This window comes from Podarcis gaigeae, assembly GCF_964106915.1.
Source record: "Podarcis gaigeae genome assembly, chromosome: 2".
Lineage (NCBI taxonomy): Eukaryota > Metazoa > Chordata > Lepidosauria > Squamata > Lacertidae > Podarcis > Podarcis gaigeae.
The window spans coordinates 481195-507450 of NC_139679.1; the positions used below are offsets into that span (position 1 = coordinate 481195).

Here is a 26256-nt window from a genome sequence, read left to right on the forward strand (position 1 = left end):
GCCAGCTCCAAGGAGGCAAAGGGGGGTGCTACAAGGGCGCCGTAGCCCCTCAAAACCCCGCTGAAAGGAGATTTAGGGGGTCAGGATCCCAGTGCTGCCGAAAGAGCGATTCCCCCAGCCGCCAGGTATCCTCTTTAAGGGGAGACGAGAGCGGTGGGGTAGAAGGGCTGGCAGCGGGATGCCATTGCCAGCCTCTAGGAGCGAAGCCCCGAGCCTGCCCACTGGAGCAACCGGCTTTCCAAATTAAAAGAAATTGAATTGGTAACGTTAAAAATGACTAAATTACAGCTGAGTTGGACCTAATTCGACACAGACAAGGGGTAAACAGGAGGTCAACCTTGTCTGAACTCTGAAGAGCACACAGAGAATATCCACAGAGCAAACGGAGCAGTGAGTAAAAAACAAACGGAGACTGTTTCGGCAACTGAATCTATCCCATTTGGTGTGTGTTTTTTTTGTGTTACTTTTTTTTTTAAATGGATTTTTATAAAGAATATTGGGAACTGAGGGAATAGAGGAAACTGGCGCAAGCTTTGAGGAAAAACAAAATTGAATTTAGATGGGAGTTCCCAGAAGGACTATCTTTTGCATACAAAGGGAAAAGACACAGAATAACAAGACCAGACGAATTGGACAAATTTCTGAGAAGATATAAAGAACTGGGAAGAGAAGAAGCAGCATCAATTGAAGAAGGAGCTGAAGGAGGAGGCTCTCAAGACTCAGAAGAAGATAGAGGAGAGGAAGAAGAGGAAGAGGAAAAATAAAATTAAGGACTATTATAAAAAATTAATTAGAAACTATCATGGTGTTGAAATTATGGACTTGGAATGTTAATGGGATGAATGAGGGGGGAAAACAAAAATTCAACAATATTTGAAAAAACAAAATTTGGACATTATTTGTTTACAGGAGACACGTGATGAGGAAACACAGAAAAATCTTAATAAACAAAAAATTAGGAAATGAATTTATTTCATCGGATAAAACTAAAAAGAGAGGTGTGGTTCTATATGTTAAAAATAAAATAGAGGCTCAACAGATTTTTAAAGATGAAGAAGGTAGAATTGTGGCGGTACAAGTCAAATGGCAAGGTGAAAAAATAATAATCGTCGGAGTGTATGCACCCAATGAAAACAAAATGGACTTCTTTAAGGATTTAGAAGAAAAAATATTTGAATATTTAGATCAAAAGATTATAATAATGGGTGAAATGAACACAGTTGTGTCAATGGAGATGGATAGACTAAGAGCAACAGGTAAATCAAAAGAGGGGAAACTGCCAAAAACTTTCTTTTCAATGGTGGAGAACTGTAATCTAATTGATATCTGGAGACTGAAACACCCATTAGAAAAACAATTCACTTACCAGTCAGAGGCAAATCAATCAATGTCAAGAATAGATAAAATATGGATAACTAATGAGCTTACAATAAGAATTCTAAAGATCGAAATTCAACCTAGGACACTTTCGGACCATAACCCAATAAAATGTATTTTTAAAGGATATGAAGAAAAATCTTTCCGGTGGAAAATAAATGAAAATCTTTTTGATGATCAAAAAGTGGTAGAGGATGCACAAAAATGTTTGAAGGATTATTTTATAAACAATATGAATCAAGGAACAAAAACAAGTATAGTTTGGGATGCTGGCAAAGCAGTAATGAGATGTTTCTTTATTCAACAGAACACAATTAAAAATAAATATAGAGAAAAAGGGGAAAAAGAAATCTTAAAACAAATAATGGAGAATGAGAAGAAACTTGTTGCCAGACCCGATGATAAAAAATTGAAGATGAATATAAAAACATTACAAGCGCAATTTTCTATGATAATAAATAAAGTAGAATGAAATATCAAAAGGATGAGGCAAAGGAACTTCGAGTTTGCTAATAAATCTGGGAGACTATTGGCTTGGCAGATTAAAAAAAGGAAAGAGCAAAACACTACACACAAAATAATTGTTGAAGATAAAGAGATTGAAGATCCGAAAGGAACAAGAAAAGGAATTGTGGACTTTTATAGACGATAATATAAAAGGAAAGAGAAAGGGAATGGGAAAAAAATAGAAGACTACTTAAAAGAAAAAGCGGTGCAGAAGATTCCGACGAAAGAGAAAAATAAATTAAGTGAGATGATAGAAATAGAAGAAATAAGAAATGCAATCAAAGAATTAAAAAGTGGAAAGACACCAGGACCGGATGGATTTAGCGCAAGATTTTATAAAGAAATGAAAGACATTCTAATTGTACCATTGAAAGAAGTAATGAACAACATATTAACAAAAAGAGAAATACCAGAAACTTGGAAAGAAGCATATATTACTTTGATACCCAAACAAGACTCTGATTTATCTCAAGTTAAAAATTATAGGCCAATTTCGCTTTTGAACAATGATTATAAGCTGTTTGCAAGCATATTAGCAAATAGGATGAAAAATGTATTGAAGGGGTTGATACATAAAGACCAAGCGGGTTTTCTTCAAGGCAGACAAATGAAAGATAATATTAGAAATGTAATTAATATTATGGAATATCTAACTGCCAGGAATGATAAACAAGCTACGTTGATATTTGTGGACGTGGAAAAGGCCTTTGATAACATTTCTTGGGAATTTATGTTAACAAATTTTGAGATGATGGATATAGGACAAGGGTTTCTGAATGGTATTAAAGCAATATATAAGGACCAAAGTGCAAAACTAATAGTTAATAATGTGATTACAGAAAACATATGGATAAAGACTCTCCTCCCTGGAAGAGAGGGGAGTGGTTGTGGGCGGGAGCCGGAGCTCCGCCCTTAGCAGGGGGCGTTAGCCCCCTGCCTCCTCCTCTCACCTGGCTGGCGCCCATGCCCCTCGGCAGGCACCCAACCAGGTGCCTCCGAGGGGGCGTTTACAGCAGCCTTTTGCTGCGGCGCCAGCTCCTCCTCAGCCTCATTCTTCTCTCCGTCGTCTCGTCGCGAGTCATCGCAGGGCCTCTGCCTTGGTGGCTGTGCGTTTTATTTTAATTTTGGCCAGGGTGCCTGTATGTTTTTTCCCTCTATTGCCCTTGCCTGTCCGATTGCCTGGCTGGTCTGGGTGACTGAGTGGGTTTGCCTTACATTTTAATTTGTTAGCCAGGGTGCTTGTACGTTTTCCCCCTCCCTTGCCTGTTCCTCTCTAATTTTAAGTCGTGTGTGTGTGTGTGCTGGCAGCATGTGTTTGTGCCTGCCGTTTGTTGATTTATTACTCTTTTAGTGTGGGTTTGATTTACCCTGCCATCCCTTCCATTAGTACCACTTAAATCGGGAGCCCCCTCTGAAATTTTAAATGATGCCGGGGCTTAGAATAGACTGTGCACTTAAACCTCACCCCTCTTACTTTGTCTAAGCCACACACCCCTCTTCGCTTGGCATTTGGGGGAAGAAATAAGGCAGGGCTTGGGGCGGACAATTCAGGGTTTCTGATCAGGGAACCATTCCTCAGCATTGTACATTTATACGCTTAGAACCTTTGAAGGTGTACCTTTGCCTGGTTCTTGTCATTGGCTTCACTTGCCAGTACAGGGTCCCTAAAGAAAACCGCTTTTAAACAAACAAACAAAACAAACAAAAAAGGTTGCGGCTTATAGACCCTTACTGAAAAGTCCAGGCTAACCCACGGTTTATATTTCCACTTCATTTTGGCTCACTGTAAAGGACAGCTATTTTCCTTTTCTTCTAAACTTTTCCTTGCCCGGCGTGTTCATAAAAACTAAAAGTATAAGACAAGGATGTCCACTTTCACCATTGTTATTCATCACGGTCCTGGAGGTCTTTTTAAGGGCATTAATTAGTAATGATCAGATAAAAGGGGTTACAGTTGGTTGTAAAGAATATAAAGTTAAGGCCTTTGCTGACGACTTAGTATTAACGTTGGAAAATACTACAAATACTGTAACAGAAGTCTTGAAAGAATTAGACCAGTTTGGTCAATTGGCGGGATTTAATCTGAATAAGAAAAAACCAAAAATAATTACCCAAAATTTGGATCAGGAAACAATAGATAAAATGCAGCAACAATTAGAGATAGAAGTGGTAAAGAAAGTTACCGTATTTTTTGCTCTATAAGACTCACTTTTTCTCCTCTAAAAAGTAAGGGGTAATGTGCGTGCGTCTTATGGAGCGAATGCAGGCTGTGCAGCTATCCCAGAAGCAGGAACAGCAAGAGGGATCGCTGCTTTCGCTGTATAGTGATCCCTCTTGCTGTTCTGGCTTCTGGGATTCAGAATATTTTTTTTCTTATTTTCATCCTCCAAAAACTAGATACGTCTTATGGTCTGGTGCGTCTTATAGAGCGAAAAATACGGTAAATATTTAGGAGTATGGTTAACCCCCAGGAGTATTGATTTATTTCAGAATAATTACACTCCAACTTGGAATAAGATTAAAAGAGACTTGGAGGTGTGGGGGAGAATGAAATTGTCATTTGGGGGAAGAATTGCAACGATAAAAATGAACGTGCTACCGAAGATGTTATTCTTATTCCAAATGATTCCAGTAATCAAGGGGGCAGCTATATTTAAAAACTGGCAAAAAGAGATTTCAAGGTTTATCTGGCAGGGTAAGAAGCCGAGAATAAAGTTTAAATTATTGACAGATGCAAAAGAACGAGGAGGCTTCGCCCCGCCAGACTTGAAACTATATTATGAAGCATCCTGCCTCTGTTGGTTAAAGGAATGGATGAAATTAGAAAATACTGATTTGTTAGATCTGGAAGGGTTTGATAATAGGTTTGGGTGGCACGCATATTTGTGGTATGACAAAAAAACGAGTACATAAAGGTTTTGAAAACCACACCATAAGAAGGTCTCTGGTTGAAGTTTGGGAAAGGTATAAAAACTTATTGGAACCAAAAACTCCGTATTGGCTTTCGCCATTGGAGGCGATGAGTGTGAAAAAAAATAATATGAAAGGGGGATGGGTGACATATCAGAGGTTAATACTGAAAACAGAAGGTAAATGGAAAATGAAACCATTTGAAGAGGTTAAGGAATATGTTAATGACTGGCTGCATTATTTCCAAATTAATGAAATGTTTAAAAAAGATTTGATTTCAAGAGGTTTTGATGATAAAGAATCAAAATATCAAAGAGAAATAATAAATAATGACTTTAAAGTTTTGGCAAGAATGTATAAGCTATTATTAGAATGGTGTACAGAGGATGAAGAGGTAAAATCGGTTATGATTGACTGGGCCAAAGATATTGGCTATAACATACAAATGGAGGATTGGGAGAGATTATGGAAAGAAGGTTTAAAATTTACTGCATGCACAACAATAAAAGAAAATGTGATGAAAATGATGTATCGATGGTATGTAACAGCAGTGAAATTAGCAAAGATGTATAAGATATGTAATAAATGTTGGAAATGTAAAGAAAAAGAAGGTACATTTTATCATATGTGGTGGGAATGTAAGAAAGTAAAAAGCTTTTGGGAAATGATATATAATGAATTAGGGGACGCAGGTGGCACTGTGGGTTAAAGCCTCAGCACCTAGGACTTGCTGATCGAAAGGTCGGCGGTTCGAATCCCTGCGGCGGGGTGCGCTCCCGCTGCTCGGTCCCAGCGCCTGCCAACCTAGCAGTTTGAAAGCACCTCCGGGTGCAAGTAGATAAAATAGGGACCGCTTACCAGCGGGAAGGTAAACGGCGTTTCCGTGTGCGGCTCTGGCTCGCCAGATGCAGCTTTGTCACGCTGGCCACGTGACCCAGAAGTGTCTCCGGACAGCGCTGGCCCCTGGCCTCTTGAGTGAGATGGGCACACAACCCCAGAGTCTGTCAAGACTGGCCCGTACGGGCAGGGGTACCTTTACCTTTACCTATAGGGAATGAAATAAATAAGAAAGAAAAGAAGTTATTTTTATACGCAGTGACAGCAGCAAGAATATTGATGGCCCAGAAGTGGAAACAAGAGGAGCTACCTACGTTAGAAGAATGGAGAATGAAAATTATGGACTATGCAGAGCTTGACAGAATGACTGGAAGGATCCGAAATCAACGAGACCAGAGATTTACAGAAGATTGGAAAAAATTTATAGAATATATGCAAACATTAAGTGATAATCAGATAGAGAAGATGTGAGAAGAAAGGTTAGAATATCACACAAAAAAATGTTTAATATAAAACAATAATAGAAGTATGGCTTTAGGAATGTGGAAGAAGTAAAAATGTGAAGGAGTGTCAGTCAGGTTGAGACAAAAAAAAATCCTTTTTGTGCATGCACACAAAAGCTCATACCAAGAACTAACTTAGTTGGTCTTTAAGGTGCTACTGGAAGGAATTTTTTTTGTTTTGACTATGGCAGACCAACACGGCTACCTATCTGTAGTCAGGTTGAGGAAAGTCAAAAAAGAGAACGGGGATATTACTAAGATGTATGAATTGTATGAATTTGTATTGGAAAATGAATTAAAATATTATTTAAAAAAACAAGAAACACAAAAGTAACTTTTGCTAGGTTTTAATAACAAAAACAAAAACCTCCTTTTACACTAAATTACAATATATCAATAAGCACGACCCATCCACCAGGGTACTCAAAGAGCTACATGCTGCTCTTTATAAACCATACCCAACAGCTTAATTACCACAACTTAACAGCACCTAGTCAAAACAAAAAAAATTCCTTCCAGTAGCACCTTAAAGACTTGACTATGGCAGACCAACACGGCTACCTATCTTTAACAGCACCTGCTATACTGCTTCACCTGCAAAGCTAGGTCACATTATTTGCTCTCGCCCTTAAAGACATACACATCTTGTGAAACAATAATGAACCTTCAAAATTAAAGAGACCATTCAACACCTCACCTGCTCTTCAGGTTTCTTGAAACACTGCAATATCAATGTTAAAACACTGCAGCTCTCCTGCAATGATGGCAGTTCTGCATTTGGGATGCTTATTATCTGTGTTATCCAACGAAGTCTGTATATTCCATGTTCCAAAGTTCAGTTGTCCTTTACGACCGCTAGGTGCACCCCACTGGGTGCAGTAATCCAGTCAGGGGGAAAGGGGAGGCAGACTATGCTTAGGGTACCTTTTCTAGCCCCTCCCTCTTTTTCAGGTGAGCAGAGTGGATTCTAAGTAGGGCTGCTCAGTCATGGATACAGCTGCTGAGCTGCTCAACTGCCTCATTCCTTGAGTCAGAGACTGAATCTGTATCCACTGCCCAGGTGTTGGTTCATGACTAGGGGCTTCCAGATTTCACCCAATTGCCATGGGACTTTTTTGGGTTTGGGTTTGGGATGGGTTTTTGGAAGATGCCTGTAAATTTCTTTTACTTTTGAGGGTTTGGGATGGGTTTTTTGGGGTACTCAAGGGTATGCAGTACAGACACTTTTTTCCCTAGAATGAAAGCACTGCACGGAACAAAGAAGTGGCTGTCACAAGTCTATCCAAATCAGTTTTCTTGCACAAAGATGAGGAAACCCGTGGCCCAGCAGATGTTACTGGACCCCACTAGCCCCAACCAGCTGAGAACCCTGATTGGGGTGTGGGGGGTGGCAAATATTCTTTCCCCAATTTCTCACTTTCAACTATTTTTCTAAAGCAGCACTTGCAAACACTTTGTTTACATTCTCTGAGAAAGGAAATATGAAATGCTATATACCAACATATTGCACCATGAATGTGCCAAACTTGTGGCTGCTGTTCAGGTTTGAAATTCTTGTCTCCTAGCAAAATCCAAGCCCGCCCACTTCCCAATCTGGCATTTGTCTGCCAGGGTGCTGTTCACAGCCCAAGTCTCCAAGTTCTACTATGGTCAGTGGGACATGGCCCTGCTTATTATAGGACAACAACCTCTGAACTGCCCGACCCCATGGGCATAGCCAGGATTTTTGTTAGTGGGGAGCTTTTTTTAGGAAATCAAAGTTGCTGAGCTTTTCTTGGGAAATCATGGGTATAAATTATGGTTACCAGATGTCCCCGTTTCCCAGGGACAGTCCCCGGACAAAATCCGTCCCCAGAATGTCCCTGGATTTCATTTAATGTCCCCGGATTTATATTTTAAGTGTTGTAGATTTATTAGTAGGGAATGAATGTTGCGTGATTGGTTCAACGGCACAAGACACATCATATGGGGACTTCTGGCGAGGCAAAATGGTGGGCACCATGGCAGCGAGCAGCTCCTGAAGCCAGCCAGAGCCAACTGCACTACCAGGCTAGCTCCAAGTTGCTGAGGTTGCCCCTGCCAAGGCGGAACCAGGGACACATGGAACGCCAACAGGGGGAACCGCAGACCCAAATCAAGCCGGGAGTGAGAGCGCCTGGCCACCCAGCCAACTGCCCAGCGGCGCTCCAGGGCCACTAAAAACCCTGGAGCCAACACAGGGAGAAGGAGGAGAGGAGAAGGAGAAGGAAGAACACAGAGGGGAGCCCTGACCTTGCTGCTCTGCCACCGCGGAAGAGAGGTAGGAGAGCACCGGGAGGGCAAGGACATGTGGCCGAGCCCAGGCCCAGCCTGAGCCTATTCCACAGCTGATAGCGCTCCAAGAGATCAGGCCCAGAGGAAGGCTGCGCAACAGGAGACCACAGAAGAGAAGATATTACTTCTTAATTTTCTTTAAAAATGATTTTTTCAAACGAACTCTTTTTTCTCTTTTTTTAGAAAAGTGTCCCAAATTCTTTGAAAAAAAATCTGGTAACCTTAGTATAAATACCCCGCAAAAAGGATATTGCGGGGGGGGGCAGGCTTCTGCTGGGGGGGCAGAGAACCTCAGATAATTGAGTACTTTCAATGCTCTTCAACAATATTTGTGCATGGAGGGCGCTGCCCTGCTGCCCCCCCCCCTTTGGCCTCGCCCTGCCCTACCCCCCCCAAAAAAAGTTCCTTGGGAGGGGGCAAAGGCTTGCGATCATTTTGTTAAGATTTCATTCTCCGATGCAAATGCGTTTCCGGGACCCGTCAAACGATAAAGGAAGAATAAAGCCCAAATAAAAGCGAACACGCATCAGCCCAAAGACGTCGCGAGATTAACACGACGAGGCGGTTGCGCAGCTCATCCTGAATCTTCGCCGCGAAACATTTTCCTGGCTTTGCGGGGGTGGACTAGATGGCCCCGGGGCGTCCGTCGCCGCTCTCCAATCCCGCTCGGGAGGCGGAGAGCGCGAGGCGCGCATGTGCGCATGCGTCCCCGAGCGCTTCGTCCCGGCGGAGAAAGGGAAGAGCGGCGGCGGTTTGTCTGCTCTCGGCCGGTGAGTGGCGGGCGGTTGGGCGGGAGGTGGTGGGGCGCGCGGGGAGGCAGCGCGCCGCTCGGCTCGCCGCTCTCCGGCTGCGCAGCCCCGGGAAGGGGGCGGGAAGGGGTTTGGGGAACGAAGCTGCCCCCGGAGAGGAGCCCGAGGGGCGCCCCGGGGGGGGGTCTGCGGGCAGGAGCCGGGGCTGCCCGGGGGCCCGATCCCCGGCGCCCTTTGCCCCCAAGGGCGATCAATGCGCGGCCGCACCTGGCGACGCGGGGGCGGAGCTGGGGAGGCGGAAGAGGGCGGGGGCACTGGGGTGCGCCTCTGAGGGTGAAGCCAAAGCGCTGTGTTAGCAGCGCCCGTGTCCCCGTCAGTGTGGGCGGAGGGAGAACAAGACGCCTCTCTCAGCCGAACTGATGTGCCAAGAGAAGCAGAGCCATGTGTTTGGCACCCGCAGGAGTTGCTTTGCAGGATGCACCATCTCACCGTCTTGGGGACGCCCCTCAGGATTTGTGTAGGATTTACTCCTTAACCTTTCCTTCCTCCAAAGATAACCCTCATGGCAGCAGAGGTTTAGGACCAGAGTTTTCCTTCTCCTACCTTCCCAGGCTGAGGAGCCCCATAGACCCCCACTTCCCTCGACTGCACATGCAGGGGCTTGAGGGTTGGACCCACTCTTGATATCTTCCGCCCAGAGCCTGTCTTCACATGCAGGGGAACTCCGTAACTCATCAAGGGTCTGAGACCCATTGGCTACCTTCACCTGGGGTGGGGCCACTGTCGCATACTGACAGCTTCTAGAATCTAGGAGCTGAGGGGTTGGACTAGCTGACTCTCGCGGATCCCTTCCAACTCTGCAGTTCTATGAACCAGCACTGGTATCTGGTTTGAAATCATATCTGTTCTTAAACCAGGATCTAAGTCGCTTAGAAGTAGGTGGGGCTTCTAATGATGTCATTGTTTGCTTGCATGTTTGCATGCTTGTTTGTTGCATCTACATTGCAGCTTTTTCCTCCAAGGAGCTCCAGGTGGTGTACATGGTAAGGTAGCAAAGGGGTGGGAAGTGCAGGTGAGGGGGGACTCCCACTCTCATCAGCCCCAGTGGGCAGGAATGGCGGTGGGAATTCAGCCTTCATCTGGAGGAGCAAAGTTTCCTCGATGCTGGGATAGGATGACATGACAGGATTGCCTGCCCAAGATGCAAAAGTCATGCAGTATATTGATAGAGGCTTTCAAAAGAATGCTCTTTTAAAAAAGAAAAGAAAGAAAATGAAATACCTTGCAATTGACTGTCCCGTTTTCTTGACAGGCTTAAAAAAATGGTGGTTCTCTTCCCCTTTTTTACTCATCCCTGTTGACTTCAGTGGGAATGAATATGGGAAGATTCAAGACAGACAATTCACCTATGGAATTAGCTGCCACAAAATTTCACACTAGCTACCAACTTGGGTGGCTCTGAAATGGAATTAGGCAAAGTCAGGGAGATTAGAGCCTGTCAGTGAATAGGAGACACAATGGCTTTGTTCTCCTGCCACTGTCAAAGGAAGTGAACCTCTGACTGCCAGTTGCTGAGATGACAATTGGGGAGATAAAGGCTGTTGCATTAAGGTCCTCCTACGGCCACCTGAGAGCAGGATGCCTGACTAGATGAGCCTCTCACCTCATCCAGCAGGCTCTTAAATTCTTAGAATAGTAGAGATGGAAGGGATCCCAAGGGTCATTTACTCCAACCCCTCCTGCAGAAATCTCAACTAAACATCCTTGGCAGATGGCCATCCAAGTGCTGCTCAAAAACCTCCAAGGAAGGAAAGTCCCTTCCACTTTGCTCTGATGGTGTTTCCTGCTTGGCAGGGGGTTGGACTCGATGGCGGGAGGCAGTGGAGGACAGAGGTGCCTGGCGTTCTCTGGTCCATGGGGTCACGAAGAGTCGGACATGACTAAACGACTAAACAACAACAACAACAACATCACCGTGACGTTTCATGAGCTATGAGCTCATGGCGCCTGGGGAGGCACATGTGAGCTGGAGGGATGTGTGCAAGGCAGGGGGGAGGGCGAAGGAGCCCACCATGGCACCCCAGCTCTTGCCGTCAATCCTGCCAGAGTGACCCCGCCCCAGATCCAAGCAGGTTGCGCTGCGCCTTCTACCTGCCGCACAGCGGGGAACACAGCCAGCTGACATTGCACTTGTGGGTGTGAACCTTGCGCTCCCACACAGGTGCCCCCCATGTGGCCCAGTCTTCCTCTCCGCAAACGTTGGTTCCTCTGACCGGGCTGCGTTGCACCAACGGCACCTGTGGGGGGCATCTGATTCATGCACCCTCAAAAATCCCTGCCCAGGGCCACTGCCCCTCTGGGCTCTCCTATCTCTTCTCATTCTCCTCTTTTCCAGGCTAAACATTACCAACTCCTTCAACCATTCGTCATAAGGATTGGTTTCCAGACCCTTGGCTATGTTGGTTGCCCTCCTCTGCACACATTCCAGTTTGTCAATACCCTTCTTAAATTGTGGTTCACAGGACTTCTGGTGTGACCAAGGCAGAATAGAGCAGTGCTATGACTTCCCTTGAAGTAAAGGTAAAGGGACCCCTGACCATTAGGTCCAGTTGTGGCCAACTCTGGGGTTGCGGTGCTCATCTCGCTTTATTGGCTGAGGAAGCCAGCGTACAGCTTCTGGGTCATGTGGCCAGCATGACTAAGCCGCTTCTGGCGAACCAGAGCAGCGCACAGAAACGCCGTTTACCTTCCCACCGGAGCGGTACCTATTTATCTACTTGCACTTTGACGTGCTTTCGAACTGCTAGGTTGGCAGGAGCAGGGACCGAGCAACGGGAGCTCACCCCGTCGCAGGGATTCGAACTGCCGATCTTCTGATCAGCAAGTCCTAGGCTCTGTGGTTTAACCCACAGCGCCACCTGTGTCCCTTGAAGTATGTTCATCTTTAATCCTCACAACAACCCTGTGAATTAGGTTCGGCTAAGAGACTGTGAGTTACCCAAGATCACCCAGTGAGTTTCATGACTGAACAGGGATTTCAACCCCGGCCTCTCAGGTCTGAGCTCAACCCTCTAACCACTATACCATACTGACTCTCTTATGACTTATCCCCAGGTAAGTGTATAGTTTACATAGGATTGTGGTCCCCTCTCCGCCACCTCTGTTGACCTGCCAACAGCATGACTGTCCCCAGCACAGAAGAAATGAAGAGCTTCTGGAAGAGTTTCCAGGAGAAGAACCAAACCTGTTTCATCTTGGGTGCTTCTGGTGAAACTGGGAAGGAACTCCTAGCTGAGCTCTTGAGGCGACAGCTTTTCTCCAAGATTACCCTCATTGGCCGCCGGAAGTTGGAAGGATCACTTTACAGCAATGTGGTAATGAAAGCAAATGTTCCTTAAGTCATTGTTGATTTTTAAACATAGATCCAGATTCTCTTTCCCTCACCCCCGTTTTGTCCTCCCACCAACTTTGTGATGTAGAGTAAGCTATGGTAAGGTAAGGGTAAAGGACCCCTGGACGGTTGTCCAGTCAAAGGCGACTATGGGGTGTGGCGCTCATCTTGCTTCAGGCCAAGAAAGCTGGTGTTTGTCCACTGGCAGCTTTCTGGGGCATGTGGCCAGCAGGACTAAACTGCTTCTGGTGCAATCGGTCACCTTGACAAGTGCCAGAGTGCACAGTTTTGTTTACTAAGCTAAGAGATAGGTAAGCCCCTGAGCTTCCTGGGGATTCAAACCTGGGTCTCCTCCAAGCCTAGTCTGACTTTTCCACCACTAGACCACACCAGGGTTCCTCCAGGCATCCTATTTAGGGCTTATTCATGTTGGATTTGTGCTCATGATGCTCTTGGGCTAGTCATGCGCCATCCTACTTTGGTGGATGGAGCTCTCGCAGTGTCTCATCCTGGGAGATCTTCAAAAAAAAAATGAGAGGCACAAATACAAGATGGGTGACACCTGGCTTGAGAGCAGTACATGTGAAAAGGATCTAGGAGTCTTGGTTGACCACAAACTTGACATGAGCCAGCAGTGTGACGCGGCAGCTAAAAAAGCCAATGCAATTCTGGGCTGCATCAATAGGAGTATAGCATCTAGATTAAGGGAAGTATGGGCCATGATAAGGGGACTTAGTGGTTGTTAATGGTAGGTGATGATGTTGCGTTGTATTATTATTTTATATTATATTGTATTATGTTATTTATGTGTGGTGTGTTAGGCCTAATAAAGGATTTTGAATTTGATTAAGGGAAGTAATAGTGCCACTGTATTCTGCTCTGGTCACACCTCACCTGGAGTACTGTGTCCAGTTCTGGGCACCACAGTTCAAGAAGGACACGGACAAACTGGAACGTGTCCAGAGGAGGGCAACCAAAATGGTCAAGGCTCTGGAAACGATGCCTTATGAGGAACGGCTAAGGGAGCCGGGTATGTTTAGCCTGGAGAAGAGGAGGTTAAGGGGTGATATGATAGCCATGTTCAAATATATAAAAGGATGTCATATAGAGGAGGGAGAAAGGTTGTTTTCTGCTGCTCCAGAGAAGCGGACACAGAGCAATGGATCCAAACTACAGGGGCAGGGGGTTGGACTCGATGGCCCTTGTGGTCTATTCCAACTCTATGATTCACTTCCCTGCCTCTCACCTAGGGTCTGCTACTTCCATTGGGGTGCAGTCCTTCACCCACAGAAGGGAAGACCCCAAAAGGATGGCTACCTGTGTTGAATCCTCCTTGTGGTGGGCAGCCCACTGCCTGCAACATGCCTGGCTTCTCTCCCCATCTGGAAACACAACCTCAGGGTGCACTGAGTCCATTTTTCCTGTTTCTGAGCAGTGCCAGCCAATTAACACTGTTTCATACAACAAGATGCTCCTTTGTGTTTCTTTAATAACTCGGCTGTCATGCCAAGATGTTACTGCTGGATTTCTCTGTCAGAAACCACAGAGACATCTCTTAAGACGGTGGGCTTGGCTGATAAAAGTTGCTCTCCGAATAGAGCCAACAGTATTCAGAATCAAAACAAAAAAAATTCCTTCCAGTAGCACCTTAAAGACCAACTAAGTCAGTTCTTGGTATGAGCTTTCGTGTGCATGCACACTTCTTCAGATACCTGAAGAAGTGTGCATGCACACAAAAGCTCATACCAAGAACTGACTTAGTTGGTCTTTAAGGTGCTACTGGAAGGAATTTTTTTTGTTTTGACTATGGCAGACCAACACGGCTACCTATCTGTAACTGGAACTATGGAAGTATTCAGAATGTTACACAAAACGCACAGGTGGAATCAATTAATTAATATTATAGGTAAAACTTATAACCAAAAGAACAACAAAGAAGACACTCTTATGGGATGCTTCAGGAAGCATTGGGGGCAACACAGAATGTGGTATGGGGCCGCAGACAAGCTGCCCAGCTCTGCCCTGCAAGAATCCCCCACGCTGGCTGGCAGGAGGTCTGGAGCAGAGAGGTGTGGGTTGGCCAGACAATCCTTGGAGAAATTGTAGATTTCTGCTCTCTAGGAAAGAATGGCAGAGCCAGCGGTTGAGAGATGGGGTTACAACACCGCTTAACATATGTATTTCCCCCCCCCCAATATATAAGTAGTCTGTGCTTGGCTTCCACATGTGTGGAGGTGTGGGGGCTTCTAGGGAGTGTGATGACAGCTACACCAGGAGATAGAAGTGAGTTTACTTATTTGTTTGAAGCTCCATTCCTCCACATGGGTCATTTTTTTAATTTGAAGAGTTGCATGTTGTTTTCTCCTTCTTTTGGCTCCTCTCGTGCTCTGCATCCCAGTCACAAGAAGTTGTTGACTTTGAGAAACTGGATGAATCGGCGGCTGCCTTCCAAGGCCATGATGTTGGGTTTTGCTGCCTGGGGACAACAAAGGCCAAAGCCGGAGTGGTGAGCAACCAATGCCAGCAGGAGGGCGGGGCAGTATTTTGTGGGTGGTAGGAACTGAGGAAGATGGCAAGGCCCACACAGCCATGGGGAGCCTCAGGTCAGGAGCCATTCAAGCACCTGTATTGGTTCTGTGACCATCTCCCCACGCCACACACCCTCCACAGCTGCCGCCCCCCCCTTCCCTCAGCCACATCTCCTGGTGATGCTTCTTGCTTGCCTGCATGGAGGATGGAAAGTGGCCTGTCAAGAAACTAGCCTAGTATGCAAATGTAAAATTCACATCTCTTGCTCTGCCCATTTTTGCCACTGGCATGTGATTTCTGGAAGGTTTCTCAAAGGAAAAGTGGCTCCCTGTCTCCGGAGTAAAAGGAAATGGGAGCTGCATGAAGCAGCCACACAAGCACTTTGGTGTGGCCTAATGTTTGCTTTCTTTTCCTTTGTGTCTGAGAGCTGTGAGGGTGAAATGGGAGCGCTGGGACCTTGGCAGAGGATGCACTAGGAGTTGTTCATTTATTACATATGCACAACATTTCTTCCAAGTTGCATGAGGTTATCTAATTCTTTGTTCACAACAACCCTGTGAGGTACACTGGACTGAGAGAAAGACTAGCTTGCCCAACTTGAACACAGGTCTTTCCAGTCCAAGTTTTGCCCTGCACTAGCTGTCACCTGCTAGTTCAACCTACTGAGTGAAAATTATTGGTATTTAAATATGGCTTGAGTCACCCTTACCCTTTGGAATAGAGAGGATTTCCAAATAAATGTTACTTTCTCTGGCCTGCAGGATGGATTTGTGCGGGTCGACCGTGACTACGTTGAGCACTCTGCAAGACTTGCCAAAGCTGGTGGCTGTCACCACTTCGTCCTGCAGTCGGGCAAAGGGGCCAATAGCTCGAGCCGCTTCTTCTACCTCCGGGTTAAGGTGTGTCTTGTTGGAGAGAGCCTAGTCCTGGGGTGCAAACCCTCTGGCCCTCCAGATGTTGCCAGACTCCAGTACTCATCAGCTGCAAGTTGCAGTCCAGCAACATTGGGCGAGCCACAGGTTCCCCAGGTCTTGAATTGTCTTTCAAAACAAAGTAATCAATGTATGGGAGGAGACACCAGTTTTCTGAGCTGTTCTGAATTCTGTCCTTAAATGCCAAGTTCTAGGTTTTAATTTTATGTACAGATGGCTGTGGCTCTAGGCTCTACTCTTCATTCTACTGCTATTCTGGATATTAGCAGAAGCTAATAATAATAATAATAATAATAATAATAATAATAATAATTGCCTTTCCTCCAAGGTGGTTTACAGGGTTTTCTCTCCCTCCCCCAGACCATTAAACTTTCACAAAAGCCCTCTGGAGTTTGTTAGCTGAGAGAGATTAGTAACTGGTCCATGATCATCACGTAGCTTTCATAGCTGAGGAATAATTTGAACCTGGGTCTCCCCAGTCTTGGCCTGACACTATCAGCACTACACACACGAGCGTGCGCACACACACAAACAACCCAGAAGCAACACAGTGTTTGTGGTTCAAAATGAAGTGATCAAGATCAGTATCCCTGCCATAATATGGTGTGTTGTAGATGCGAAGCCAATGTAAGCCCTAATAAAGGGATGTGGTGGGGCAAGAGTGGGGGGGGGGGACTTGGGTTGGATCCTCAGCCCATGCAGCTCAGTTTCATGACCTGGTAATCCAGTGTAAGTTACACTGATGAAAAGGGAAGTGTTACTCAAACCCTGTTTTAAAGGCTCACTTTTCTTCTGCCAGGCTTAGGCCAGCTCCGATAGGAGAAGCTGTACTCCTGAACAGAGTTTGGATCTGGTGTACTTTATGGTATTTTGCTTCTGTATAGGATTGCTTCATCAGCTGCCCCTGCCCTGGTAATTTTGAAGCTGGATTACTGCAGTGCACTTTTCATGGGGCTGCCTTTGAAGACAGTATGGAATACTGCAGCTAGGTTGTGAACAGGAATCAGGCAAAAAGATCATATCTTGCCTGCATAGAAACAACTCTACTGGCTCCCAGTGAGTTTTCAGGTTCAATTCAAAATATTGGTTTTAATCCCTAAGTTCTAATACATTTTAGGTCCCAGATAAAAATCCAAACAAGTTGTTTTCCCAGTCTCTTAAAAAGTGAAATATTTTAAAACTTGGAGCAACTTGATTTTACACTCTTTAAATTGGCTGTTGATGTTTCAGATGGTTTTTAATTTGCTGACTTAGTTTCATTGTATAATAACAGTAATATTTTAAATTGTACTTCTTGTTTCTTATTACTGTGTTAACTACCCTAGAAAAATGAATCTATGTTAAAAGTGCAGGATAAAACTTTTGTATGTAAATAAATGAATGTGTGTATGTAAATAAATGAATGAATATTTCATTTCCTCTTCCCCTACAGGGTGAAGCAGAGGACAGGGTCCAAGCAGTTGGCTTTGACCGTTGCTCCATTTTTAGACCGGCGTAAGTAATGCAAAGTGTGTGTTTGTTTGTGTGTCTGTGTGTACAGTGGTGCCTCGCAAGACAAAATTAATTCGTTCCGCAAGTTTTTTCTTCTTGCGAGTTTTTCGTCTTGCGAAGCACGGTTTCCCATAGGAATGCATTGAAAATCAATCAATGCGTTCCTATGGAGACCGTCCGGGGACAGGGGGGAAGCGCCGCGCGCCTTCCCCTCTGTCCCCGGACCTGTTTTAAAGCAAGGGGCAGCGGGGAGAAGATTGCTTCTCCCCATTGCCTGCCCCGCAATCTCCGGGGACAGAGGGGAAGGCATGCGCACCTTCCCCTCTGTCCCCGGACCTGTTTAAAGCAAGGGGCAGCGGGGAGAAGATCACTTCTCCCCGTTGCCGCCCCTGGGTTCAAAAGGGGTCTGGGGACAGCGGGGAAGACGCGCTGCGCTTCCCCGCTATCCCTGGAGCTTGTGGGGCAAGCTTCGTTTTGCGAAGCAAGCCCATAGGGAAATGCGTCTTGCGAAGTGGCTAAGAAAACGAAAAACTCCTTCGTCTAGCGAGTTTTTCGTCTTCCGAGGCGTTCGTCTTGCGGGGTACCACTGTAGATTGGGGATGTGTGGGTGGGATAGAAGGAAAAGCACTCAACTATTGACGGCCGTTGTGGGGATGATGAGTGGTTGATGGGCACATCACAGTAATAATAATAATAATAATAATAATAATAATAATAATAATAATAATAATAATAATAATAATAATAATTTATTATTTATACCCCACCCATCTGGCTGAGTTTCCCCAGCCACTCTGGGCGGCTCCCAATCAGTGTTAAAAACAGTACAGCATTACATATTAAAAACTTCCCTGAACAGGGCTGCCTTAAGATGTCTTCTGAATGTCAGGTAATTCTTTATCTCTTTGACATCTGATGGGAGGGCGTTCCACAGGGCGGGTGCCACTACTGAGAAGGCCCTCTGTCTGGTTCCCTGTAGCCTCACTTCTCGCAATGAGGGAACCGCCAGAAGGCCCTCGGCGCTGGATCTCAGTGTCCGGGCTGAATGATGGGGGTGGAGACGCTCCTTCATGTATACAGGACCGAGGCCGTTTAGGGCTTTAAAGGTCAGCACCAACACTTTGAATTGTGCTCGGAAACATACTGGGAGCCAATGCAGATCTCTCAGAACCGGTGTTATGTGGTCCCGGCGGCCACTCCCAGTCACCAGTCTAGCTGCCGCATTCTGGATTAATTGCAGTTTCCGGGTCACCTTCAAAGGTAGCCCCACGTAGAGCGCGTTGCAGTAGTCCAAGCGTGAGATAACTAGAGCATGCACCACTCTGGCGAGACAGTCCGCGGGGAGGTAGGGTCTTAGCCTGCGTACCAGGTGGAGCTGGTAGACAGCTGCCCTGGACACAGAGTTAACCTGCACCTCCATGGACAGCTGTGAGTCCAAAATGACTCCCAGGCTGCGCACCTGGTCCTTCAGGGGCACAGTTACCCCATTCAGGACCAGGGAATCCTCCACACCAGCCCGCCTCCTGTCCCCCAAACTGTGAAGCCAGTTGGAATCCAAGATACTGGCTTACCAGTGGGTTTTATGACTGAACAGATATTTGAATCTTGATCGCCTCAGTTCCAAGTTCAGCACTCCCACATAACAATGGCTCTTGCTTGCAACAGGTCGCTTGGCAGCATTTTACTCCCAACAGTGCCTAAGTGCGCATTATGACAACATTGTTTTGGGCGTTCCAGCTCTTCTTGAGGGAGTTGTCACTAACCAGATCCAGGCTCTCTTGGATGAGACCAATTTCCACCTGTGTTTAGGCCTGGTTTAGACTGAAACTGCCTTGGTCATCCTGTTTGATTGTCTTTGTCAGGACAGAGGCAGGAGAATGTGACTCGGTTGGTTCTCTTTCATCTCTCAGTCTTCTGGAGCAGCTGAATTGGCAGTAGGTGGTGGCACTTGACAGTGGTTCTGGTCCTGTTTGTATGTCCATCTCCAGAGGGTTGTGCTCAGGAGATGTGAGGTGCCACATAGAATCATAGAGTTGAAAGAGACCACAAGGGCCATCGAGTCCAACCCCCTGCCAAGCAGGAAACACCATCAGAGCACTCCTGACATATGGTTGTCAAGCCTCTGCTTAAAGACCTCCAAAGAAAGAGACTCCACCACACTCCTTGGCAGCAAATTCCACTGTCAAACAGCTCTTACTGTCAGGAAGTTCTTCCTAATGTTTAGGTGGAATCTTCTTTCTTGTAGTTTGGATCCATTGCTCCGTGTCCGCTTCTCTGGAGCAGCAGAAAACAACCTTTCTCCCTCCTCTATGTGACATCCTTTTATATATTTGAACATGGCTATCATATCACCCCTTAACCGCCTCTTCTCCAGGCTAAACATGCCCAGCTCCCTTAGCCATTCCTCATAAGGCATCATTTCCAGGCCTTTGACCATTTTGGTTGCCCTCCTCTGGACACGTTCCAGTTTGTCCGTGTCCTTCTTGAACTGTGGTGCCCAGAACTGGACACAGTACTCCAGGTGAGGTCTGACTAGAGCAGAATACAGTGGCACTATTACTTCCCTTGATCTAGATGCTATACTCCTATTGATGCAGCCCAGAATTGCATTGGCTTTTTTAGCTGCTGCGTCACACTGTAGGCTCATGTCAAGTTTGTGGTCAACAACATCTTCCATGCTGTTTAAAATCTGCATGAAACCACTGGAAGGGAATGTGGAGTATATTGCCATTAATTTGCAGGTGATTTGCAACTCTATTTCTGCAGGTGTAGAAGTGGATGTTCTAGACCAGGATGAGACCCAGTAAACTGAAGTTTAATTCAGATAAGATGGAATCACTGTTAATGGAGGTTCCTTGGACTGAATAGGTGGGGTTCAACCTGTTATGGATGGGGTTGCACTCCCCCTATTGAAGCAGATGCACAACGTGGAGTTACTTCTGGATCCACTCCTATCACTGGAGGCAAAGTGACCTTGGTGGCATGGAGTTCCTTCCATGAGTTCCAGCTGGTGGCCCAGCTGTGACTTCATCTGGAGAAAGAGAGCCTAGCTTCCGTTGTCTACCTCCTGGTTAGATTATTCCAGTGCATTGACTTACCTGCTGGGCTGCCCCTTTCCCTTCATTAACCTGCCTAGACCCTGCATTCATTATCTGGGGTGTGGAGGGTGGCAACACAAGATCAGGCCTTCTCAGTGATGGCTCCCTGACTCTGGAATTCTCTCCCCAGAGAGATGCACCTAGTGCCTTCACTGTTAACCTTTAGGCACCAGGTGAAGACATTCCTATTCATTCAGGCATTTCTCTCTTAATTGGAGTTATTATTTCAGTTAGGTGGGATGTGCCTTTTCATGTTGTTGCAGAATGAACACTTTTAGTTGATAATGTTTTATCTTCTGAAGTATTTGAAGTTTAATCTTATATTGCTTTTTTTTAATAAAAGCAAGCCACATGGAGACAATTTCTTTGTAGTAAGTGACAGATAAATATAAGTAAATAATAACCCCCAAACCAGTAGCTCCCACCTCTGTATAAACTGGGTTGCTGTTTCAGCAGGAGTGAACGGCCCCCTATGCTGGAACCACTGTAGCTTCCATGTTGGGGCCTGAGGCAGATACTTAGTATGCCCTGTTTGAAAAATTGCTGTATTCACTGTCCTGAATCCAATACACTTGGTCTTCTATATGATTCACTGATTTTGCTGTCTCCAGAAATGCCCGTGATAGATGCAGCTTCCCCCTCCCTGCTTGCTTGTACTCTAAAAGGTATCCAGTGTGTTATCTGTTGCCTTCCAGAAGTCACCATTCTGAGCAGCTGTGATACCTGGTGACATCAGACAACTGAAAGGAAGTGGTTTTCTCCTTCTGTCTCCTACAGAGTGCTGCTGTGTGATCGCCAGGAGTCTCGGCCGGCAGAGTGGATGGCCCAGAAATTCCTAGGAGTGGTAGCCCTTGTCTGCCCCACAGCCCTTTCTGTTCCAACAGTGACTGTGGCGCAGGCAATGCTGAATCATGTGGTGATGCCAGGAAAGGAGGGCCAGAAGGTTTATGTGCTGGAAAATGCAGATATACATGCCCTTGGGCAGGCAAAATGGTAATGGGACAAACCGCCACACCTCCCATGGCAGCCATTTTGAGTAGCACTGCTGGTTACCAGAAGGACAAATATTTGATTTTCACTGCTGTGCAATGCTCACTAAAGATTGTAAAGCACATCTATGGAGGGAGGGTGCTGCTTATGGGGTCACTCTCCTCTGTGCCTTGATCTATGGGAGATCTGTTCTTGGTACAAGTCTTCTTTTCCTGTCATGCATTAAAATAAGATCCCCTCAAGTGCTTGTTTCCTTACTGCTTTGAAGGTACTGATCAGATCCCTTCTGGGCTAACTGCCTCTTTAGGAATGTTGCTGAAAACCAGCCATAACTGGTTTGCTTCTGTCAGTATCTATAAAATGTGTGATTGGGATACCCATGTCTGAGAACAGTGGGTCTGTCACCATCATTTGGACCCAAGATTATACCCTTCTAGGCATTTCTGTGACACAGGAAATATTTCCAACCCTGGCAGGACTGAGCTGTCAAGCTTTCAGACATGTAACAATCTGAGCTGGCGCTGGGAACCTGGCAATCTTTTCCTAGTCCTATACCAAAGAAGATTGTGATTTCTTTTTATGTTGAATTTCTGCTTATGGCTCAAGGGAAAAATTGAATGTTATTCAACTCTCATGGGTGAAAATGAATAAGGGATGCTTTTTCTACACAGGTTGAAAAGAGGAATGTAATAATGAACAGGACTCAAATATTATCCACCACCCCGGAATTTTCTGCTATGCTTCAAAGCTGTGTTACAGCAGTCACTTACAAGTTCCCAAGAGGGCACAATACATGTTCACATGATCTCCATTCGCACGAGGTACACCAGCCTTCACCAAACTTGTGTCTCCTGTGCATGTTTTGGACTACAGTCCCCATCAGCCCCAGGCAGTATGGCCAGTTCTCAGGGATGATGAAGAGAAAGTCCCAAGACACCTGGAGGGGACCAGGTTTGGAAATGTTGGCACACACCTTTTTAGAGAAAGCCTTGTGTGAAGTGGCCTACAGATTGTGGCGGAGGGGCCTGTACAGGAATCTGCCTGGTATATTAGCCATAGCTGAGCTCTGGTGCTTCAAGTAAAAGTCTAACTATCTTCGGCTGAATGCTACTAAGTGAAGCTTTCTGATATTTTCATGGATTTATTTGTTTTGCAATAATACTTCACCTTGTACAGTGAAATGTTCTCTCCCTCTCCTCCCCTCATGCATCCCTAAATCTGTTCTGAGGGTTCCCTGAATCCTCCAGAGCAGATCTAGGGAGCAGTAATTTGTATTGTGTTAGCACAAATCTTTTCTGCATGAGATCTACCCAGTGACAAGACAGTTATGAATATGAGCTTGAAAGAAAAGTGCTCAATATTAGACTGTACGCTCAAGTTATCTGCATTGGATCTGACTGGTAGATCCCATTCAGATAAATTGAACATACAGTCCAATATTCTGATCCAGCACTTTTCTTTCAAGCTCATATTCATAACTGTCTTGTCACTGGGTAGATCTCAAGCAAAAATAGGTATTTCAGTGGATAATGCAAATGTTGAGAAGCAAAGTGAGCTAGCAAAGAAATGTCAAAACAATATTCAGCAAACAAGGCTTGGGAAAACCTTTAGACCTGACTTCCAATTGCATTTTATTTGATTCATGAATCAAAAAGTATGCTATTTTTATGAAACAATTATGGTGTTGGTGATATTTCTAAAGCTGTAAATGTGTTTAATTCTTATTTATATATTCATTAAAATCATTTAAAAGGCTTTAAAGTTTTGTAGTGTAATGATTACATGTTAAAATGTTAGTTATAGCTTGAAATACCACTCCAAAATAATGTGTGTTCTTTAGATTTTGTTTCCATTTTTCCTCCTTATTGCGTCCCAGCCAGCACAAAATATAAATTATTTAAAAAAAAACAGTCTTGGGACATCAGCACACCCTGCAATGTGCAGGGCAAGGCAGCACACCTGCTTAAATCATGCATCACAATTTACACTTAAGTATTTCAATATTATTATTATTATTATTATTATTATTATTATTTATTTATACTCTGCCCATCTGGCTGAGTTTCCGCAGCCACTCTGGGCAGCTCCCAACAGAATATTAAAAACACGTTAAAACATCATTCAACCTTCCCTAAGCACACGTGCAATTAGAGGCTGAGATGGGAGTAATCAGCCTCCCAAACTCCTCCAGGACCGGAGGAAATAGGCTTCATATAGATGTTAAAAAGCATGAGGGAGAGGGGTCTGTACACTCATCCCCCAAAGCCACTTTCTGGACACGGCCCAGGAGGAAGGAGCAGAACCACTGTATAGCAGTGCCCCCAGCTCCCAGCCCCTCTAAACGCTCCAGAAGGATGTTATGGTAGATGGTATAAAAGGCCGCTGAGAGATCCAGCAGAACTAGGAAACAGATTTCACCTTTGTCCCTAGCCCGCCCTAGATCATCAACCAGTGCAACCAAGGTAGTTTCAGTCCGATGATGAGGCCTTAATCCCGACTGGAAGGGATCCAAATGGTCCGCATCCTCCAGGCGTGCTTGGAGCTGTTCAGTAACCACCATGGAATCAGCTGAAAGGCCATCTCATTGGATAAAACATTTCCTACTACTCTCTGGAAACTATTTGTATCCGTTAAGTGGCAGGGATGGGCCATCCGAATCGGTCCCACCTCCCTTCAGAGGGGATTGGATTGGATTGATCTTTCTTACGGCCATTGGCCCGTCACACGACAGTTTCCCATACCACCATAATGTACTTGAACCTCCAAATTTAAAACCACCAAAACTTACAAAAAACAGACAAGTACCAAAGCAAAACAAAAACAAAAGACCAACATCATACATTAAATTAAATTTGTAACATAAACATCGCCCTCTGCTCATAAATTAATAGAAGACATAAATAGTGATATCACCTAATTACATCCTAAACATAGATCATGGTTTAAAGGGATTATCCGAGCCACACAGGAGTCTGTTTCTCTTCTTTAGGGATAGGACGCTGATCAAGAATCTGGCAACCATGAGTGATCTTAGGAGGTCATCATCATTTAATAGATATCTCAGTTTGGCTTCAGTCGTATCATCGGCAATTCCCTTTAGATATTGAGCAAGGAACTTGCTCCTGGCCGATAAGTGAAAAGCACAATCAAGAATTATGTGATGCAACGATTCCGGTGCCCCACAATTACAATCACATAAGAGCGATATCTGTCCATTGGAGAATCTATTTCTCAGCACATTCGATGGGAAGGTGTTGAATCTTGCCTTTACAAAGGCATATCTAGGAGCCGAAGAAGTTAAGGAATTCAAATAGTTTGGGAGCCTTAAGGGGGGTAATAAACCAAGGTTTAGAGGTGAGCAGGTACCATTGCCCAAGACCATTTTCTGCTGCAAGTCCATCTCCTCTAGTTTACAGGTTACTGTTCTTTTAGCTGGAACTATGTCCTGCTCTAGTAATTTGGATGGGGAGATTCCCATTGCCGTAATTTTCAGCTGTAAATTTTTTACCCATGGGCTCTGGAAATCATCTCTCCACATACATTGTATCAAGTACAAGTTTGGGAGATTGTGCCATAGAGATAACCAGTGACAAAGTATGTGCTTCCACAGAGTGTTTTCCAGGGATACAGTGTTACATTCCATGCGTAACGCTGTATTACTTACACAGTTGGGCAGTTTCAATATCCCTCTTAAAAACTGATTTCGAATAACCTCTAGGTGAGATAGGTTGACAAAAGTCCCCCAAATTGAGATGGCATAAGCAATTGTTGGAATCACCTTGGCCTTGAAGACTTTCAACGCCGATGGGATATGAAGGGCCCCATCGGTGAAGAAGAATCGCAAGATCGCCAAGAAGATAGCTTTGGCTCTATTTGTAACATAGGCTACATGGGCCTTCCATCTAAGGTTATGTTGTAACCAAACTCCCAAATATTGGAATTTATAGACTTGTTCGATGACTCTCCCATCAATTTTCCAATTATGGAGTTTCCGGCTCTTTGAGAAAATTAGGATCTTAGATTTTCCATAATTAATTGTAAGGGAGTTTGCGTTACAATATGATCCAAAAAAATTTAAAGCCCTCCTGAGACCTACTCTAGAAAAGGAAAGGATGACTGCGTCATCCGCATATAGTAACAAAGGGCAGCGATAAAGTGCTAGGCGGGGTGCATGAATCCTTTCTTGAGTCTCTATTAGGGGAGTCCTCATGTCGCTTATAAACAAATTGAACAGGAATGGAGCCAATATACAACCCTGTCGGACACCTCTGTTAATGGGAATTGAATTGGTGAGATCACCCTCCCGGGTGAATCTCACTCTAACCGCTGAGTTCTCATGGAGTTTGATTATTAGCCAGAGAAGCCTTCTGTCGATGCCCCAGCGGGTGAGTTTTTCCCAGAGGATGCTCCTGGGGATACTATCGAATGCTGCCTTTAGGTCAATGAATGCCACACAGAGTTGGCCACCCTTTGGGGTGGAATATTTCCAGGCAAGATGCTGTAAAATTAGAATATGATTAATTGTTGGCTGTTTTGGGCGGAATCCAGCTTGTTCGGGCCCAATTAATTTTTTCTCTTCGGACCATTGGATAAGTCTGTTCAGCAGGAAGCGGGCATACAGTTTCCCCA

General features: G+C 45.1%; 1 protein-coding gene and 1 pseudogene across 6 annotated transcripts in view; one reads left to right on the forward strand and one right to left on the reverse strand.

The window, feature by feature from the left end:
* LOC310840082 (1-phosphatidylinositol phosphodiesterase-like) overlaps positions 1–10529 on the reverse strand; it is a 30706-nt pseudogene extending 20177 nt beyond the window's left edge. The window contains exon 1 of the transcript XR_014568560.1: positions 9800–10529. The product of XR_014568560.1 is annotated as a 1-phosphatidylinositol phosphodiesterase-like (transcript). The remainder of the gene's footprint in view (positions 1–9799) is intronic.
* Positions 9023–23381, forward strand: HTATIP2 (HIV-1 Tat interactive protein 2). Of its 5 annotated transcripts, XR_014561785.1 has the most exons (7): positions 9023–9217; positions 12311–12570; positions 14986–15093; positions 15878–16015; positions 17481–17542; positions 21415–22471; positions 22579–23381. XR_014561785.1 is itself a non-coding variant. In XM_083729263.1 (6 exons), exons 2-6 carry the CDS (start codon positions 12376–12378, stop codon positions 21632–21634), a joined length of 723 nt encoding a protein of 240 aa, XP_083585389.1. In that variant the 5' UTR covers positions 9023–9217; positions 12311–12375; the 3' UTR covers positions 21635–23381. The 5 variants fall into 5 exon arrangements, 3 of the variants coding, with proteins under 3 accessions (XP_083585389.1, XP_083585390.1, XP_083585388.1); XM_083729263.1 differs by having other exon boundaries at positions 21415–23381; XM_083729264.1 differs by lacking the exon at positions 9023–9217 and adding an exon at positions 9584–9713 and having other exon boundaries at positions 21415–23381.
* Positions 23382–26256: the final 2875 nt, after the last annotated feature.

Excerpts from the sequence above, each read along its gene's own strand:
- HTATIP2 (XM_083729263.1), top strand. The coding sequence starts at position 12,376 with ATGACTGTCCCCAGCACAGAAGAAATGAAGAGCTTCTGGAAGAGTTTC. Across the intron at positions 16,016-17,480 it reads TCTTCTACCTCCGGGTTAAG|GGTGAAGCAGAGGACAGGGT; the intron begins GTGTGTCTTGTT and ends CTTCCCCTACAG. Across the intron at positions 17,543-21,414 it reads TGCTCCATTTTTAGACCGGC|AGTGCTGCTGTGTGATCGCC; the intron begins GTAAGTAATGCA and ends TGTCTCCTACAG.